The sequence below is a fragment of the Notolabrus celidotus genome, chromosome 1 (genome assembly GCF_009762535.1).
Source record: "Notolabrus celidotus isolate fNotCel1 chromosome 1, fNotCel1.pri, whole genome shotgun sequence".
Lineage (NCBI taxonomy): Eukaryota > Metazoa > Chordata > Actinopteri > Labriformes > Labridae > Notolabrus > Notolabrus celidotus.
In genome coordinates this window covers 8,398,056-8,417,757 of record NC_048272.1, presented here as the reverse complement: position 1 = coordinate 8,417,757, position 19,702 = coordinate 8,398,056, and the positions used below count along the sequence as shown (strand labels likewise).

Here is a 19,702-nt window from a genome sequence, read left to right as displayed (position 1 = left end):
TTTTGTACACGATTTGTTACAATGTCCCTGAAATGTGTTACAATGTGTAACGCTATCGCTGGTGAAACACTGTACAGATTTCTATAATGTAGGATAAAAGAGGCAACACTATTTAAAAGTAGGGTGTACATTTTTCTTTTTTACTCAGATCCTCTGCAAATAACATAAATAGGTAGTAAGTATATAACTGAGTAATAAAGTCAGTGCTTACATAAAAGTAATTTGGCTCTGGTTTCAATTTGCTCTTAATGTAAACACACTGTTCCAAGAACAATTTCCAGGGAGACGGAAATAGACACAGCTTAAAACAGGGACAACAAAGCTAAACAAAGACAGGCATAAATAAACATTGAACTATGAAGTGCTATGAATTGGCAACAGCATTGAATGCTCACAAAGATGAAGCAACAATACATTCCTCTAAATATTCTATATGTAGAAGTCAAACTAAGTGTAGTCCAAAAAAAATTGTGCAAATGCTTTAAATTAGGCTGGTATTAACCTGTTGTGTAATACATATAAGGAAAAGTGCGCATCTACACAAAGGCCCATAAAAATTTTATATTTCATGGTGATGATAATAATATGCAAGTAAGAAAAAGATGAGCATTAACATTTTTAATTTATGATTTATAACGTGGACTGCAGTGGATGCTAGTAATAGTCTTAACACAACAGTAAGTCTATGGCGCCCTTATGATGTTAAACATTTGCAAGAAAATATGAGATCCTCCTGTGAGGATGCAAAAGAGCCCTGCATGCAAGTCAAACAAGCCATGCATTAGCTTTGCAAGTGGGTTCACAACAGCTGCATGTAACATTTCTCTGCTCATGTGTGCAATCTTGCAGCTTGTGAGGAAAAACTACTTAGGCTCTGTGTTCATACAAACCTTCTCATACTGTTGTTCAAATTTTTTTTACTTCCTTTTGTCATCCATGGACATCCAAATTAGCATCCAAACTCAACTGATTTATAAAAACCGAATTTAACTTTTGAAACATCTGTGTCAATTGAGGAGATATATACTTCTGTAAACTAGTTTAGCAAGAAATTTTAGCGCACCATAAGTTATCCAAGCAAGCTAAAAAACAAGTTAGCTTTATATTGTTCAGTGTTACTGCTCCAAGAAGTTACACCAGGTTCATTGTTGAGAATATCAAAGTTATTATTGTCCAAATTTATATCCTTTATTCTCTTAATGCTACGATTAGCATGAAAAAATAAGCATTTCAAGCTTAGCACATGTTCCAGGTTTCCCAGCAAACAATAACAAACGCTAGATAGTTCTTATCTTTTGAATTATAGAAGCAAGTGTTTTAAGAAGATGTTACTTAAACCTAAAATTAAGGTTTATATCTAGAAGCAAATTTGCAATGAGAGTCTAACTATTTACCTTTTTATGGATATAACAGTACTATATCAGAGACCAATACCAGTTGTGCCACCCAGCTGATTAACATCTGTATATCACTCAAATGTGAATTCCTCACATTCTTGAGATGACATCATGAGCTTACACAGAGAATCACAATACTATGATTGAACTTATAAATCCGAGTTATAATTCCCCAACACATCCCGATGTGTGTATGTTCATATTTGACATGCACATGTAACATGTAGTTAAGTCTCAGTTTGGCTACATTTTAGCACCGTAACTATTTTGTATGTGTTGTGTATATTAAGTTTATCTGATTTGAATTTCATACATGACATGACATACAATAAGTGATGTTTTGTAGGATATGTGTGTAGTGTTATACATGCAATTTGAAGGAAATTACAGTTGGCTTTTGGTTGTACATGGCACACAACTATAGCCATAGCCATTATTGCCCATTTATCATAAACTTAAGTCATGAATAACTTTTGCACTATTGACCTATATGGCGGACTTAAGGTTAGGACAGTCTACTGCTTCCCTTCAGTGTTTGTTTCCTCATGCTTGTGGAACAGCACTTGCCTTTGTAAACAATTATGTAAATAAGTAATAAGTAAATCACATTCCTGTTATTCTGATATGACTGTCCAGGGACTTTATGGAACTTTGCCATTTCCTTGCAGTTATCTAAACATTTTGTGTAAAAATAGTTCGATAACTTTAAAGCAACATTTTGTTGAGGTAATATTGACGTTTTTAGAGTTAAAAGTTCAGGGCACATAGAAGTTAAAGGTTGCAGAAAGTCTAACTAGACAAGAACCATCAGGTACATTACTAAAATGATTCCTTTTTGCATTTTAATAGCTGTCAAATTGTGAAGTGATATACCTGTTAACCCAGTTCTTGTTGGGTAATCATTTTTTGTAATTAAAGAAAGTATAATGCATCTACTTTTATGAGTTCTTGTTTGAAAGTTCAATCTTCATCTGTATCGAAGATAAAACAGATGTTTTGCAGCAGTTGACACAATAATTTTATCTTTCATCACTTCCTACATAACCTGTTACTGTATCTTGTGGTTTTCATCTTACCAATAAAAGTGTTACTGTAAAAGTATTTAACAATAAACTACACCTATAAAACTTTTCCCATAACAAATTGTTTATTTTAATTAGAGGACCTGTATAACACATCTTTTTCAATAAGAGCTTATTTTGTAAATTAAATTCTAATCTGCTAAGTAAATAGTCCAGCTTTTTTGTTGAGCCCCTATAATTTATTCTGTGAAATAAGGTCACCTAACCTGATTTGACCTGTTTCTTAAGCAATAGGTTTCCTACGTAATAATAAGGTGCATGAAATTTAAGGACACATCCAAAGAAATGTAAAGTGTAGTTGGGGTAGTCCATTTTAAAATATAAAATGTTCAACTATAGCTACAAAGGGTAATGACTTTATTTTCAGGGAGCTCTTATTTTGAAAGTACTGTATGCATCTGCAAAGAAAACAGAGAAGTTAGCATGGCAAACCAATGCATAGCATACAACATTTTAATTTAAACTATAATGAATATGACAGTGAACTATAAACTCAAAAGTGTGTTTGAATAAGTGTCTCTTATATTAAAATACACTTTGACACTTTTAATTATATTCTAAGCCACAAGTTCCCCCCCGTGTGGACTCTCATTTAATTTGGCTTTGACCTGTATATTCTCACAGTTTCCAAAAAAAATCACCTCCTGCTTTCTTGTCTGTAGTAACGGGTAGAAATAGGCAGGTTTATTAGTCCATGTAATTTAAACAAGAAAACGTTACCCACAGCACAATATTACAACATCCTTGCAGCATTAAGTGACTTAATTGCTGTTAGAGAAATGCTGAACTTTGCAAAATTTACATCGATTCAGGAGCAATACCAGGGCATTTTAAAATCACCTACTTTACTCCATCTGCTAGAATTATAATCTCTTCATTAATCTTTTCAGTGGCAGATTGTCAATACATGCCATTAGAGCTAATGCAAGAGTGAGTAGAAGTGAAGAGTTGTTGAGAAGGTTGAATGCAGTTCTTTAACCACATGCTGTGGAAATCTGCTTCACATGATTGCTCAAGGAGCAACATTTTTGATAGGTCTATATGAGATAAGTTGCCACATACATATACATAAACACTCATAAAAGGTTGTTTAAACAGGGAACATAACTTCTCACAATCAATAAGTTTCACTGGTCGGATATGATATTGACCATTATTCTATGCAAGCTTTTATTATAAGCAGAAATGATCTTTGATTCTCATTCTCCTAACAAACTTTGAACAGCCAGAAAGAAAACACTGGTATTTGAAGACACAATGCTTAAGAGTCAGTGGTTTCATTTTCAATTATGTTGTGTTACATTAACCTGCACATTGATAATGCTTGTATTGCACAGCTGAGAGGTTTGAAAATGTATAAAGATCAGTTATTGCAAACATTAACTGAAGAAAGACTGATACATCAGGAGAGTGGGTGAGAGCAGCTGAAGTTCCCAGAAAAGTTGTTTTTTTTCAAAAAGAGTTTTATGGCTTTGGTTCTATGCTTCTGTGGTCTGCTGCCGCTGCTACAGCATTATGTCCAGACAGGATGTTTGCATTGTAGCATGTTTAGCTGTGGCTGCTGTGTATCTTAATGTTGATCATATCTTTGGATTGATATTATTAAAACCTATCGATATGTGACATATATTCACACTGTAAGTATACCTACTTTAAATTAACTGAGAATTGTTCATATGGTAGAGTTTGTTCCTCCTTGTTTTCTCTGGGGCACTCAGGGAGTGAAAAGTTTATTGCAGGTTTGTTGAGGGTGAATCCTACAATCAGAGGTGGTGAGCACTGTCTGACCACACACTGCTGGCAGACAGCCAGGTAGCTATTGAAAGGAACATGATGATCCTGTTAATTACAAAGGTGACATAACAAGAGTGAACCTGATTCTGCTAACCCACAGGAACATTGTCAAGCGGCTGAGTAATCTTCGGCACAATCGGTTATCGAAAGAAAGTAGGCTTCACACCTTCTCTCCTATCAGTACATTTAATTCACACTGGAAGCAAGAAGGAAAAGCTGGCTGTGGCCTGTGATCTAATTACACAGCCAGGTATCACCATGCTCTAAAGCCCACCTGAATGTATTAACAACAAATTTTTATACTTCTTAAATCCCCATGACAGTTCACTCCTGTTCAAGTGCAGATTTGTTTGTTTTCTCAGCCCTCGTCTGTTCTGCGGTGTCCTGGTAGCTTTGTTGGCAAGTTCCCCAGACTTGTATGCAGAAGTTGAGGTCAAAAATGAACTGATTGACCTGAGCTGAACTGAGCATGAACACACTTTGAGCAATCTTCAAGAAAGCAAATTATCATTGAAAGCCTTAAATGAACAGTTTGTTGCTGCTGAAAATAGAAATAAACCACTTATTTTTATATAGTGTTGTTATTCATCTCTTGAGCTTTATAGCCACTTACTATTCAAAGACACAAGTATTAGCTCCTACCTCAAAAAGTGTTGCAGTATTTATTCAAATGAGTAAGTAAACACGTTGATACTTTGCTAACACACTGAATGAGGGATTGAAGTCCGACCTACACTAGCGAGAAAAGGTCTGTCTGCTTCTGTCTTGGTGTAACCAGAAGCACGCGGGTGAGTTCATTCAGGGATACAGGCTGCACAGTCATCAGGAAGTGAAACAGAACAGAATGTGCTGTACTAATCTGATTGAAAAACACGGCCTGAGTGGAGGCACGAGAAGAAAAAAAGATGTTTCATTTAAACAGCTAAAAGGAGAATCCCATGGCAGCAGGAGGATGTGTTCAAAGAAAACACACCGAGTTCTTTTTTTGGTGATATAAAAAAGTCAGGTGGTGAGGAAAGGGTTAGAGAAACACTGTTCTCTCACACACACATGCAAGCAGCCACTGAACTTGAGCTGAGCAACATAATGCTCTTTGTTTGTGTTCTAGGCATCCGTGTTACACACATGGGAGTAATCTCCTCCAGTGATCCCTCTTATCCCTGAACTTTTGCCCCCTGAAGCAAAAGTTCTTTACCGCTGTGTCTGCCAAGGACCCTAAATAAATTATTCCTCGTTGACTCTAATGTAGACAACACATTAAAACACTGACTTATTGCAGAATACTATTTTTAATTTCAACTTCAGCAAGACTCTTCTATGTAGTTTATTTTCTCATTGTAAACAAGCCTAATGTGCCCTGCAAAAACTGCCCATACGTCTCCATCAAATAACATGATGAAACTTTTTTTGAACACAATAAGGGTGCGAAAGAAATGTACAGATGGTTACTTGAGCTAATGTTGTAATACAACAGTGATGCAATACTACATTACATGCAGTATTATGTCACACAATTTCCGAGAAATAACATTTAATTACCTAGAGCATGCAGTTATCAAAATATGAAGTTCAGGTTATGTTAAAGTATCAATTATGAAAAGAGAATGGTGCATGTTGATGTTAATGTGCAGATTGTTGTGATGGAGTTTTTTTATATTAGAGGAATTTTAATGCTGTTACACTAAGAAGTGTGAAACTTTGAATATACTGTTGGATAGTTTGCATTGTATCTGACTGAAAGAAGAACACAGGGGAATAAAAAGCACTATATTTTGTACTGAAATATATAAGAGAGAAGCATGTATCTTGGCAAATATTCAAGTAACTTACTTTGTAGATTTGGAAGTACAGTTCTTGAATAAATACACTCACAATTTTGAAATTAAATCAGCCACAATGAAGGACAAACTTACATTAATATATCTGACTAAAGAGGCCAGCCTCCATAATTTTATCTTTATTGAATAAAATGTGCTATTCTATGAGTTTCTCACCCCCTCTGTTACCGCCACTGGTGTACAATGGATGCCCAGTGAGATTGAACATGTAGTTTATTTTGCTTTAACACCTCTATACTTTTTTAGAATATTTGTGTGTTGATATTCTTGTATTTATTTCAGAATAATTACACACTTTGCCAATGTGTTCCCTTTGGGGATCCTCTTTAACAACTCTTCTTCATCAACCTTTTATTAACTTTATTTTTCATGGCTCTTCATGGTTTTACCAGTTTATCATCAAATTATGTTTTTTTCTCAAGTCTGCCGAATAGATGTTTAAGCATTTTAATTTCTGATCTTAGGTAACGTGATTTGTTGTCATGTTTTAGAATTTTGTGTTGTTTGTAACTTTGTTGGAATGTGCTGTTGCTGATCTTGGCCAGGACACACATGTAAAAGAGATTCTTAATCTCAATGTGATTTTCCTGGTTGAATCAATTTCAATAAATAAATTAATAAAACCCAGAAATTAAACAATGTAAAATACACCTTGTAATTAAAACTCATTAAATATCGTGTTTCTGTTGCCAGCATTGTAATGAAGATTTTTTACTCCAGGCAAAAATAATTAAGAAAGATTAAACAAGCATTTTGCATTGTTATCAGTTTGATTTTATTCTGTGAGGAGTGAAAGGTTAGATTCAGGGTGAGTGAGTTTACAAAGACTTCTGTTACTTCCTCTACTCAGCACCAAATGTGTCTCTGTACAGGAAGTGTACATACAGCATCTAACGAACACTTATGAGCAGCTGTTTGCGGTGTTTACTTGGTTAGGTATCATAACAACTATTGAATCACATGTGAATTAATCTGCATGGGTTCAAGTGAAACTATGTACTGTATGTATGAGCTAAACTGGAAAAAACAACAACTAAAGACTAAGTTTACATAAAGTTTTAAAAGTGCGTATGAACTATTTTAGGCAAAAGAAAACCACTAATCAGTACTGACGATATGGAAGCCCGAAGCAGTCATACATAAATTGCATTTAATCTGTTTCCCCATTATATTAAGTTAACTTCAGGTGGTTCCTCAAGATATTGACACAGAACACAAAACAAACATAGAAATAAGCTGAATGTACCTCAGTGGTAGCATAACATGTGTGGGTCTGATTTATATCACAGTGACCAGCCTTGTTTTCTAAATCACCAGAAAAAGATCCTGCCATCATCAAACCAGCTTTGTCATCTGAAGATAACGATATGGATTGATCCTCAATAATGGGAAAACCAACTTTGTCATTCAAACAAGAATAATGACCAAGAAAAATAAATTGAGATTGTAAGAAAACAATTAGATTATTTGTTATCACAGGAAATCTGTCTTTTTTTTTTTAAAGGATGCAAGTTCACCTATTGACCATCCACACAGTGGTGAAAGGATTGTTTTTAATTTTTTAAAATCAGTTTGGTAGTCTCATCCAGTGGTTACCAAACCTGGATGAGGGTCCCTCACTAAATTTTACCAGATTCATTTCGAGGGTCATGAAATTATGATCAAAGAAGGAGGACAAAAACGTCTGGATTATTTTTTTATGCAATATTACTTTTTTTTACAATACATTTTTCCTTATAAATGTGAACTAGGCCTAATATCTAATGCAGTTATTATTAGTGGCAAGTTAATCCTAAAAATGTTTCGCCCAAAATTTTTCGGACATTTATTATTCTCTCAGCTACAGAATAGAATGTCTATTTCAAGGACCCTGACTTTTTGTTATAATAGTAATAAAGGACAGCGGATGGTTGAACTTCTCTCAGTTCCTCTGACAGACCATCTGTCAGGTGCCATAGACAGAGGTAATTTCCCTGAATTCAGCTGAAGAAGAAGGTATGCATCCTGAAGGCTGAGACAAATAGACTTCCAAGTGCCATTAAGTAAAAGTGAAGCCAAAACACTTATTAATAAATATGCACAGTCAGTATGGCAAGAGTACTGGGATGATTTGGACACAGGAAGGCACCTACACATCATTCAAAACAAGTCAGTGACAGAAGAATGGTGGGAGGGAATCGAAGGGAGGAAAGACTAATCACTTGCATGAGAATAGGTCACACAGGTCTCAAACACACATTACATAGAAGTTGCGTGCTCCCAACGGGGAACTGCGACCATTGTGGACAACCTGAAACAGTGGAACATGTCTTACTTAATTGTATAGGATATAGTTTTATGAGGAATGACCTTTTTGAATTTTTGAAGCGGTCAAAGCATAACAATATTTCATTGGCAGGGTTGTTAGGGAAAGCAGCAGGTAAAATATACACCGGGATTATTAAGTTTCTAAGTGATTGTGGATTAGTTAAACGAATTTAGTATTATTATTATCATTTTTTGTTTTTTTCTGATTTAATATAATTATTTTCCTGCCTGGAATCTCCTGGTCCAAACTCCAGTCCAGTTGGTGGCGGTAATGCGCCTATAAGCTGGTTTGCCAACCGCCAATAAACTCCAAGGAAGAAGAAGAAGAAGAAGAAGAAAGGCATCCTGTGAGCTCGTGCTTTCTTCCGGCTCGGTGCTAACAACAAGTTAAGCTAGCAGCTCAGACGAGCAGAGTTACCTGACGTCAACACTTCAGCCGAGCTGCAGGTAGAATAAGCTTCTTTTCCTCGACACATGTATATGCAAGAGTTTACACTTCCTTTGTCGTATGGTTTGTTGTTTGTTGTATTTAATTTCCAACCATTGTTACTGTTTGGTCTTTGTATCCTGCATGTTAACTCGCTCCTTCATGTGGCTCTTGCTAACACAGCGTTGTTATTTGCATAGCTGTTTGGGCGGTTTGAGGGACTGGCAGCAAACATATCTGAAATGTAGGTGTGACACAAGAGAGGCCGTTTGGGTTAAATAAACGATTATAGCTTCATATCCGAGTCCTTTTTTGGTTCAGCTTAAGCGTAACTTTTGGCTAAGTAGCGTTAGCTCTGCGCTGGAAAGTGACGCCAACGTTCGTATTAAGGTAAAATGAAAGACATCATTATACAGTTAGTTTACTTTCATTTATGAATGACATGTCACTCAGTTACTGCTTAACATGAACAGCCTCGTGTGGTTTGACGCAGCTTCACAGGAGCTCCACGTAGCCACAGAGTCGACGACTTCATATTCTGCCAGAGAAAGTGAACTAAATCCACTTTTCATTCAGATTTGGACCTGTTCTTCAACACGTGTGAGGATTTTGTCATAAGGGCTGTGAATCGGATGACAATGTCTGCCTCTTTTCTTTACAGGCACATCTGATTGTTAAACACCTCCAACATTTTGAACTTGTGGAAATGGCAGGTAAGTTTTTCTTTATGACTCTTTAACTCATTTGATACCTTGTACCACTTTCCCCTTCATTGCAAAACAACACTGCGAACGTGGTGTATCCAGTCTTACCAGTTTTGGTGATGACTGAAAAAGAAGAAACTCCAATCACTTGATCAGAAGATTGATTTTAAATTACATTGTGTATGTATTTTTGCAGGTTAATTTTTTTTCTCTCATTTTTGTGGTTCATAACTCTGCCTCAGAATACGTGAACATCAGCTACCCCACCTTCTGAAGAAAGCTACAGTAGTTGAAACCCAACTGCAAGTGCAGCAGGGCGAGTAGAGGCAGAAGATCAAACTGGTTTTCAGATGCATTACATTTACACAAGAATCAAACACAAAAATGTTGCATTTAATAGTATTACATTGATGTTTGAAGAAAACATGCAATGTTCTCATTCTGTCTCGGGAGTTTGCTAAAACACATTTTGTACACATGTCTACAAAAGGTGATGATGGACATGGCTGGATCAACACTCCCCAGCACACCTGCTGGTGTACAATGTGTACTTTATCCGTCTGCATGAGGCAGCCATGATCACTGCCATGGGCCCTTGATTGAAAGGACAGAAAACTGATGAATGCCATTCATGTTCACATAAAATCATTTATAGAATTTACTTCTCATGCTTTATCACATTTGTTAGCTTGGAAATAACCATGGCTTCTGCCCTGAAGGCTGACATTGATGTTAGATTGGGAGACTGACAATTATGTGGTTACAGCTACCTGACTATTAGCTTATGCAACACTTAGACAATTTGTGTTTATCCTGAATAATATAATAAACAGGGAAAAATAGTCAGCATAAAGTTCTTGAGTTTACTGTGACCTCTTGTATTGTAAGTAGGGATGCACCAAAATGAAAATTCTTGGCCAAAACCAAAAATGAGAAAACCGAAACACCGAAATAGATTATTATGACAGTTATTAGTACCATTGCATTTATGGCTAAGAATGTGTGTTACCTTATTAAAATCAAGGATCTCATTGAACATATCAGACAGCGGGGGTGCATGCGCCTCATCTGGTTCAGAGAGACGAGTCCTTTTTTCTGTGCTCTGTTCTCCTTCCTGCGCTGTGCACTTCCCCGTCTCCAAGCGGGTTCTCCGCATCCATCGCAGCCTGGATAATTTCTTGTGCGCGCTGCTTTATTCCCACATCAAAGCAATGATCTTTATTACGCGGATCAAGTACAGTCACGATGAAGTGCAGAGGATCTGAATAGATCTCAGTGAAACGTGTGCTAATCATAGACTGTAAATAAAAATGGACAGCGTTGCTCCGCCTCTTCCCGTTGTATGGTTCTGACGCTTTAGTGCTTATTATATTATTAAAGGAGTAACGGATGCAGACATGTTGGCTCTTATCAAGACAAGCGCGTGCTGGCCGTGGTTTTTGCTTGCGTCATCGCAACATTCTGTTTTCGGCCGTGATGTTTCGGTGATAAAAGTATTTCGGCCAAAAAACGAAAAAGCACAATTTTTGGTGGCTGAATTTTTGGTGCATCCCTAATTGAAATGCATGCAGGGATTAAATCGTACATTTAGCTTACAAGTTTTTAATGGGTGTTATGGAATACATTCTAACACCCCACATGCAACTTTCATCATAGCTCTCAATGTTTGTGTACATCTCTCTCTCTCTCTTTCAGACCCTACTTTTCATAGAGACTGTCCCCTTGACTGTAAGGTTTATGTTGGGAATCTCGGAAACCATGGGAACAAGACGGAGTTAGAAAGATCTTTTGGCTACTATGGTCCTTTAAGAAGTGTATGGGTTGCGAGGAATCCCCCCGGCTTTGCTTTTGTAGAGTTTGAAGATCCCAGAGATGCAGCTGATGCTGTGAGAGAATTGGATGGAAGGTACACACATCAATGTGTTATTCATTTGTTAACTTTTTGGACATCTTGTTTTGGGGATATCCTTGCATTTTCCCTCTCTTGCTGACTTTTTTTTAGGACACTGTGTGGCTCTCAAGTGCGTGTCGAGTTATCCACTGGGGAGAAGCGCTCTAGGAACCGTGGCATACCTCAAACCTGGAATAGACGCCCACGGGATAATCTTAGGCGACGTAGCCCTCAAGTTAGACGAAGGTATGTATTTCAATCCATTCAGTCTGTGTTCTATTGACAGTGTCATATGCAGTTTTTTGCAGATTTACATTCCCCACACTCTACTAGCATTAGTTTTTATTCCAAAATATGAGTTTGGCACAGCAGATTAAATCTGACTTCCTTCATCAGTGGTAAAAAAAAAAAATCCTACCTGTTAAAATTTCACATAGATGAGATCTTGGACATCTATTAATCCAAAGAAGAGGGTAAAGTTTTGGATTGGTTGTCTCCATGGCCTACATTTAATTGATTGCTATTGAGTTCATCAATAGATAATCAGTGGATCTGGCTACCACAGGATTTGATGCAACTCTCTTTCTTTGAGGTTTTTAAATAATTTAAATTTTGCTTTTTCCTCTGAGTTCAGTTGCCATATATTAATAAAATGAACCCCGTTGCAGAGTCACCACCACGCTTCTCACCATCTGAGTCAGTCAACTAGTCCTCTTTCAGCATCATGTGACTGCGGTCCAGCGAATCCTAATCAGCTTGGCTGGTGTTGTCACATGACCCAGGCGCACCGCAAGCCGTCAGGTTCCACCAACCTTTTGGCTCCTGAGCATGCAGTTCCCAGCATCCACCTCTTCCTCCTTCGACCTTAACCCAATCGACAGCGGTCCACTTCACATTTTCAGCCAATCAGCGTCTTTGCCCTTTTTATTCTCCACACAACTACTGTGTCAACGGGAACAGCCCTTGGCTTACATCCTTTCACATCCTTACCCCCCAAAAAGGCAGGGTAAATCAACAACTACCCTTTCCAACCAGCTACCAAGCTACTTCATATCTCCAACATTTGCATCATGTGGCAAATCCTCTCTGCAATTCGACCTCCCTCACCATCAGTCTGGCGTCCTTGCGTCATTTCTATCTTGTCCAAATCCCCCAAAATAGTAAGTCGCTTTTATCCTGCTCTTTGTAGTTTTTTTTTGCTTAGTGTAGCTTTCAAAGCTGCTTGATGGTTTTCCCATTTAGACCACCTTCAATGCAGATCTGCCAAAATCTAAAGATCAAAAGTTGTGGTCAGGGAACTTTGCTGTCAGTATTCAATTTTCATTTGCAAAAAATAAACTTGGTTTATTGGATGCTCATTATGTAGTTGTGCTGCTGAGTGCATTTTCATGGCTTGACATTAAGCCATCTTCAAAGATATGTACTGGAAAAAAGAGGTACTCTGTTCACCCCATTTTCCCAAGAAAATATCTTTAAATTATTAATGAATAAAACACTCCTATTCAGGATTATTTGCCTTTAGTGCTGCCTCAATGAAGGCCATTCTGCAAAAGCTGTGTGCCTTGTTGAAAACCAGTATAAAGCAGATCAAAGCTGATATATAAGATTTACCTTTTTTTTTTTTTACTGGACAATTAAATGTCAAGCCCTGATCTTGTATGTACTGAAAACTGGCTTTATAATTTGTGCTCATCCAACAAATTTGCCTCAAGAGTTATCTTGATGCAGTTCATGAATACAGATGATCCTTTTATTACCAGACAAGGAAATATGTGTAACCACGTTTCCATGTGCAACCGCTGTCTCTTAACGGATCAGGAATACCTAGCTGGTGATAGAAAGTACAAAGTTCCTTTCTAAATTTTTTGCTTCATTTCTGAACCTCAAATACATTTTAGATCACCAAGGAGGAGGTCCACCAGCCGCAGTCGCAGCAGGTAAGCTTGTAACAATTGTTTTTATCTAAAATGTGGTTTGTTAGTAATAGATTCTGAATGTTTTTTTCCCATACATTTTGATTCACCTATGATTAATTTTCTGGTCTTGTTTGCCAGGTCTCTTTCAAGAGACAAGCGCAGATATCGGTCTGTCTCCAAAGACAAGAACCGTAAACGTTCAAAATCCCTCTCACGATCAGGGAGGTAAGTTCAAGTTTAATGAGTTTTTTCATGATGTACTTGGAGTATTAACATTTAAGAACTTTTATAATCACCTATCATTTCATTCTAATTCATTATGTTTATGTTTATTTCACAGTCGTTCCCGGTCTAACGAAAGGAAGTGACCTCAATCTATGGCTCCTCTAAAAATCCAGCGTCGGTTAGGATCTGCCTTTTATTCTTTTTTGTCCTGTTGGTCTTTAAGATTGTGTTTGCCAGCTCAAGACAGTTCATGGTTGGCCAAGACTCATTTCGTGCAATAGCAGTCTTTTCAATAACCAACAAAGGACTGAACTTTTTTTTCCTTTGATGGTTCACATGGTATGGTTTGCCCATTTTACTGAAACACATTTTTTGCCTTGGGACTCACTCTATAAAGCGTTCGATAAAATGTGGTACACTGCATGTTCTGAAATGGAATTCTGGGTAGTTTTGCATTGTCATCCTATTTTTAATGGTTGGATTAAAGTTTGTGTGATGTTTTAATTTTTTTTGTCTATTTTTTTTATTTTTATTCTTGGTCAACTTTTAAAATACTTTCAATGGGTTACTGTGAGCTGTATCGTTATGTAAGGAGCCTACTTTATACCAATGACAGAAAGCAGATGGGAAACATGTAAATATTGGGGCTGTTGCTTGCAGGCTGTTCTTAAAGCTTACCACGTGTAAAACTGTATTTTTCTCTTAACTTTTGCAAAAGAAAGCATTTACGCCATTCATCTTAGCTGGATTCTTTGAGCTCTGACAGTTTGTCTTGATGCAACTTGTTCAATAAATGTTTTTCCAAGGTAACATCTTTGTGTTGCTTTTGAATGGTTGTATTTTAATAGACCAGTAAGAAAATAATTGTGTACAGAAACTCACTAAGTACAATAATAAAATACAATTTTGGAATGTAAACATGAAAAGTTCAGCTCGATTCAGGAAGTGCTGTATATTTGTGCTGTGCTGTGAAATGCTGCAAGTAACCAACACAGGAAGCTATCAGTGATAGTTGCAGTTGAGGAACAACCCTGACGTGTGATATGTAGCTACTATTCAGGCTGATGACATTACAAAGCAGCTCATGTGATATGCCATGTGCAAGATTTGAGAGGTAAGTGCATGAACTGTTATAAAAAATTATGTAGTGGACCTGTGGCACTATCACAGTTTTGATAAACTTTTAATCCTTGCTGACTGACTAATTGTCAATTGAAAGTGATATTGTAAGTTAGAAGCAAAAAGTCTTGAAACTACATGCACCTCAATGTTTTATGTCTAAATCTGAAGAAATAACTTGCTTTTGATATTTTTTAGTATAGAACATATTTACAGTCTTACATTTTCTTGTGCCGTTTTAGATTCAACCTTCATTTGCTAACCCATTGCATGACTGAATGCTTCGTGGTTTAGGAAAGAGGATTAGAAATCATGTCCGCACAAGGTGCAAAGAAAAAAAGGCTTGGTTCACGTCGTCGGGTAACAAATCAAAATATAACAGCTGAAGATGAGTTCCTTGTAACGGACAGCAACACTGTTGCGCAATTCCGTATGCCAGCAGAAAACACGGAATCAGTAAATGCATTTACTAATCCTGACAATTTAGTATCTCAAACCCAAAGTCCAACTTCACCAGAGCTGTCAGGGAACAGAAGAAAACTTGGGTCTAGTCGAAGAAATAAAGGAGGAAAGCATGTTAAGGACTTGGCGACAGAATCACCCCCCAAACCTAATGAGGAAGTTGAGGAAAAGACTAAGGGTAGTGGAAGCCCTGAAACAGCTCAGATGTCAGTGGCAATTCAACCTTCGAAGCAGGAAAAATTTAGTCCAGGCAGTGAGCATGATGTGTCTGGGACTCACAAAAGCCTTTTGTGTTTGTCAGAAGAACTTCTTAATGTGCATTCTGTAAGAGGGACTGAGAGCGATGACAGAGAGGAGAACACAGAAGTGTTAAGACAGGATGGAAATTTGGCGTGTGAGTCAAATGCAGAGTTGGCAGACTCACAGTTCTCTGTCACAACGGTGATAACCACATATGAAAGCAGCCCTACAGAACTTACTGGAATTGAATCCTACACAGGGCGAGAAACATTTCTACCACCAAGTGAGGAGCTGCTTATAAAAGATGAACAAAATAAGATTATCAGCTTATCTGAAGATGCTCAGCATTCATATGTCAATAGCAAGGTCAGTGAGGAGGAGATGGAGCAAACACAAATGTATAAAATTGATAACAATCATCCCTCTGAAATAATCTCTGGAAACCCAGTGGACCCAGCTGGAGTTACTTCAATGCACCAATCAGAGTTTATTGTGAAACATACCGGGGATACAAAGCCGGGAAGTTTCGTTTTTGATGACAAACAGGATGAGCAAAACGAAAAGGAAAACTTTGAGGCTTTTGACAACAATAATGAGGATCACCATGTTTTCGATATATGGAAACCACAGACCAGTGACGCAGATGGTGTTGACGCTAAACTGGGTCAAGTGAATGAGATTGCAGGGAGAGTTGATGATAATATGAAACTTACCCCTGAACGGATGTTCCACCAGCAGCCAGAAATATCTCTTGCTGATGATGACTTTACTGAATCCTCTTTACAAATGCTGCCATCAGAAATAAACACTTCTTTTGACTCAAAACCTCATGACAATTACGCAACAAAGGGTGAGCATAACACAGGCCTCAACCCCTTTGGGATCAGAAAGAAACTTGGGTCATTACAGATTGAGACAGCATGGCAGGAAAATTCAACAGAAGGTACGCTAGAAGAGATGGCTGATTCTGAGACTCATCAAACTGACGAACTTAGAAATCCAGTGAAAAAAAATCCTCAACTTCTTGACTTGAAGGATGAAAGCAGCCCTGAAGATCATTCTGTGACTACATACAGTACAGAGAAAGCAACATTTGTATCACCATTCCGGGATTCATCCGCAACTGAGGAACAAAGAGAGTTGTACACCTTACCTGAGGTCGAAGGTGCTCATCAGTCAGAGGATGCTAAAAAAGTGGTACATGCACCTGAGCCAGTACAAATGCAAGACTTGCTTGAAATTGATCAGTCGTCTGAAAATGTGAAACAAGATGCTACAGACTACTCGGAAATAGTTTCTGGAAACCTGATAAAACAAGAATTCAGTGACACACACTACACATCTGACTTCCCTGTTAAAACATCTGATGATTCTGCTACCAAGCAGGAAGATACAAAATCTGATGACACACTGGGTGAGCATTCTATGAAAAACAACATGGAGACTTTTAACAACAGAAAAGAGTGTTGTGATGAGAAACCACAGACCAGTGACAAAGATAGAGTGGACACTGCACTTGTTCAGAGTGAATGCAGAGTAGAGGATGATATAAAACTTAACTCTGAGCAAACAGATCATTTTGAAAAGACAGAACTTGTGGAAACAGAGGAGAGCAAATCTTTTCAAACTTTGGAATCAGGGTTACATGTTTCCCGGCCTCTGCAAACCGACAATAGCCTCCAGCCCACTGCTGAGTTATACCAAAAACCTGCTGAGGAAAATGTTGAATGGACCAAGGATAATGAACCTCCTGAAACTGAAATAATTTCATCAACAGAAGAGACAGCAGTGATAGAAAAATCAAAAGAAACCACCCAGGAAGAGCTGAACACATTTGATACACCTAACACTGAAGAAGTGAGCGATGAAGTTAAAGATGAAGCAAAGGTTTGTACAACTACTGACACGTCTGAGCTTGGCAGTTCAAATTTACATTCAAGTTCAACAGCAGGTCAAAAACTTAACATCAAATCATCAATGGGGGCACAGGATGAAAGACTTCCTAACTTGCATATGGCAACAGATGAAGAAAGCAAGGGAACTGATAACGCGACCAAATTGTTCATGTCAGATGTAAATTTACAGGACAGCCATTGGAGGAGTGAGTCAAAATCAGAAGATATGGATTCTTTGGTTGTGTTACAACTACCACAAAATGAGAAATTGAGCTTTCCTGAAGTCATGGGAACTCTGTATTCAAAGGATAATTTAACTGAGGTGCATGAACAAGGACAGGAAGTTGAGCAAACAATAATTCAAGAAATCCATATCCACCCTGAAGGGATGACTGATGATGCCACAGAAAGTTTTGCAATGATTTCTGGAAACCTAATAGACCACTTCAGTGACACATACAGACCTGGATTAGTTGAGCAAAGTATTGATTTTGCAACCATGCAGGACAATCCAAATCCTGTTGAAAATGTGCTGAACACACAGGCGAGGGAAGGAATCCACTCTGATGTTAAAGGATTAGACACAAGTTCTCCCTTTGTCAGCCAACCCAAGAACCTTTCTAACAGTAGCGAAGAGCAGACACACACAGATTTCAAACCCATTAAGACCCGGAAAAAAATGGGGTCCAGCCGAAGACATAAAGACCAACAGCAGGTCAAGGATTCTGTGCCGGAATTATTTGATGAACACAAGGTCAATGAGGAACTGGATATAACACAGACAGACAGAGATAGTCAGGAAGAATTAGGTCAAGGTAGTGAGTCTGATATTACCATGCCCGTGACACATGATGGCACTTTGGACTCAGCCTTCATACATTCTGGTCTTCAAAGCCCCATCATATCTAGCCATACAGGGACCGACATGCCAAGTTTCATTGGTATAAATGTCCAACATGGTCATGATAAAAGTAAGACAGACTTGAGAGAAGAGGAGTCAGATGAATCAGTGGGTGTGACACTTGATGCATTGGAGAAAAATGATACTTATAATGAAGACCTCAAAGATGCTCTTCTTTCAGAGGAGGCCTTTAGAGAAGTGCATGACCCGGATGTTGAGCCGGAACAGATGCAAGAAGTGCCTGAAATCGATAACTACTCTAAAAATGTGAAGTATGATGCCACAGAATACTCCGAAAAAAAATCAGAAGAACTAATTGCTGAAGCTGAAGACAGTGATATCGACCAATCTGAGTTGAATTTGAAGAGTAGTGTGAATTCTCTAAGCACGCAGCTGGGGTCACATCTTCATGACATGCTGGAAGAGCATCCTACAAAAGATATCAACATTGAGGATTTAGACCAAAGAAATAATGATTTACATGAAAATGATTTCAAACAGATCAGCAACAAAGAAAGAGAAGACACTGCACCAAGTCAGCTAGAAATGATCGAGGGCTGTGTAAAAAGTGATATAAAACCCAGCTATGAGCAAACAGGTATTCAGGAAGGGGAAGGTGTCTTTGTTGGGGTTGAGGAGGGCAAATCTTCTTCACAAGCCGTACTACCATATCATGCCCTCAACTCCCAAGATCAGAAAAATGACAATAAACAAGACAAGGACTTGACAGCTGAGTCATGCCACAGACCTACAGAGTATGTTTTTCAAGATGAAGGGGAGAACGAACAACTTGATACAACAAGAATGTCATTAACAGAAGAAAATGCAATGCAGGAAAAATCAATGGACACCGTCTTGGAAGGAACGGACACAGCTGACACTGCTTGGAAGGAAGAAGTTGGCAATCAAGGTGAAGATAATGCACATGATGGTACACTTGTTGGTGAGCTCACTATTTTACGTGCAAGTTTAACAGTAGATCAGCAGCAATGTGAACAATCATTTTCTATGGAAATGCCAGAAGACCTTCCCAAACGGGGTTCTGTCTCAGGTAAAGAAAATAGGGAAAGGGATATGGATAATGAATTGCTCAGACTGGATGGAAAGTTACATGGTAACTATGTGGTGAGGGACTCAGCTTTACCACATAAGTTATCTATAGGGAAAGACCAACCTGAAAAAAATACTGAAAATGAAAGCAGTGTTGAGCAAGCAGCATGTTCTACTTCTAAAGGGGAGCTGTCAACAAACGAGGAAGAAAAAGAGCACATAAACTTGTCTCCAGTCAGAGTAGTGTGCCATTCAGAGAACAGTACAAATGAAATACACAAGGAACCAACACAAATGCAAGTAATACATGAAGTTACTCACTCAACAGTTTGGGAGAGTATGTCTTCTGTACCGACACTGCAATCTGAAGTCAATGTTTCTTTAGATTTCGAACCTCAGCTGATTAACAACAGTGGAAACCCACTTGGGAACAGAAGAAAACTGGGGTCCAGTC

The 19,702-nt window shown here is 38.0% G+C and overlaps 1 protein-coding gene across 1 annotated transcript; it reads left to right on the top strand.

The window, feature by feature from the left end:
* The first annotated feature begins 8,733 nt into the window (after positions 1-8,733).
* On the top strand, positions 8,734-14,391 carry srsf3a (serine and arginine rich splicing factor 3a). The gene is made up of 7 exons (XM_034681816.1): positions 8,734-8,865; positions 9,507-9,558; positions 11,245-11,455; positions 11,552-11,686; positions 13,339-13,377; positions 13,495-13,581; positions 13,697-14,391. Exons 2-7 carry the CDS (start codon positions 9,552-9,554, stop codon positions 13,722-13,724), a joined length of 507 nt encoding a protein of 168 aa, XP_034537707.1. The 5' UTR covers positions 8,734-8,865; positions 9,507-9,551; the 3' UTR covers positions 13,725-14,391.
* The last annotated feature ends 5,311 nt before the right edge of the window (positions 14,392-19,702 follow it).

What these genes read in the sequence shown, in the direction of transcription:
- srsf3a (XM_034681816.1), top strand. An exon ending in GTGAGAGAATTGGATGGAAG is followed by an intron (nt 11,456 to 11,551) that starts GTACACACATCA and finishes ACTTTTTTTTAG; the next exon opens with GACACTGTGTGGCTCTCAAG. An exon ending in TCCCTCTCACGATCAGGGAG is followed by an intron (nt 13,582 to 13,696) that starts GTAAGTTCAAGT and finishes TTTATTTCACAG; the next exon opens with TCGTTCCCGGTCTAACGAAA.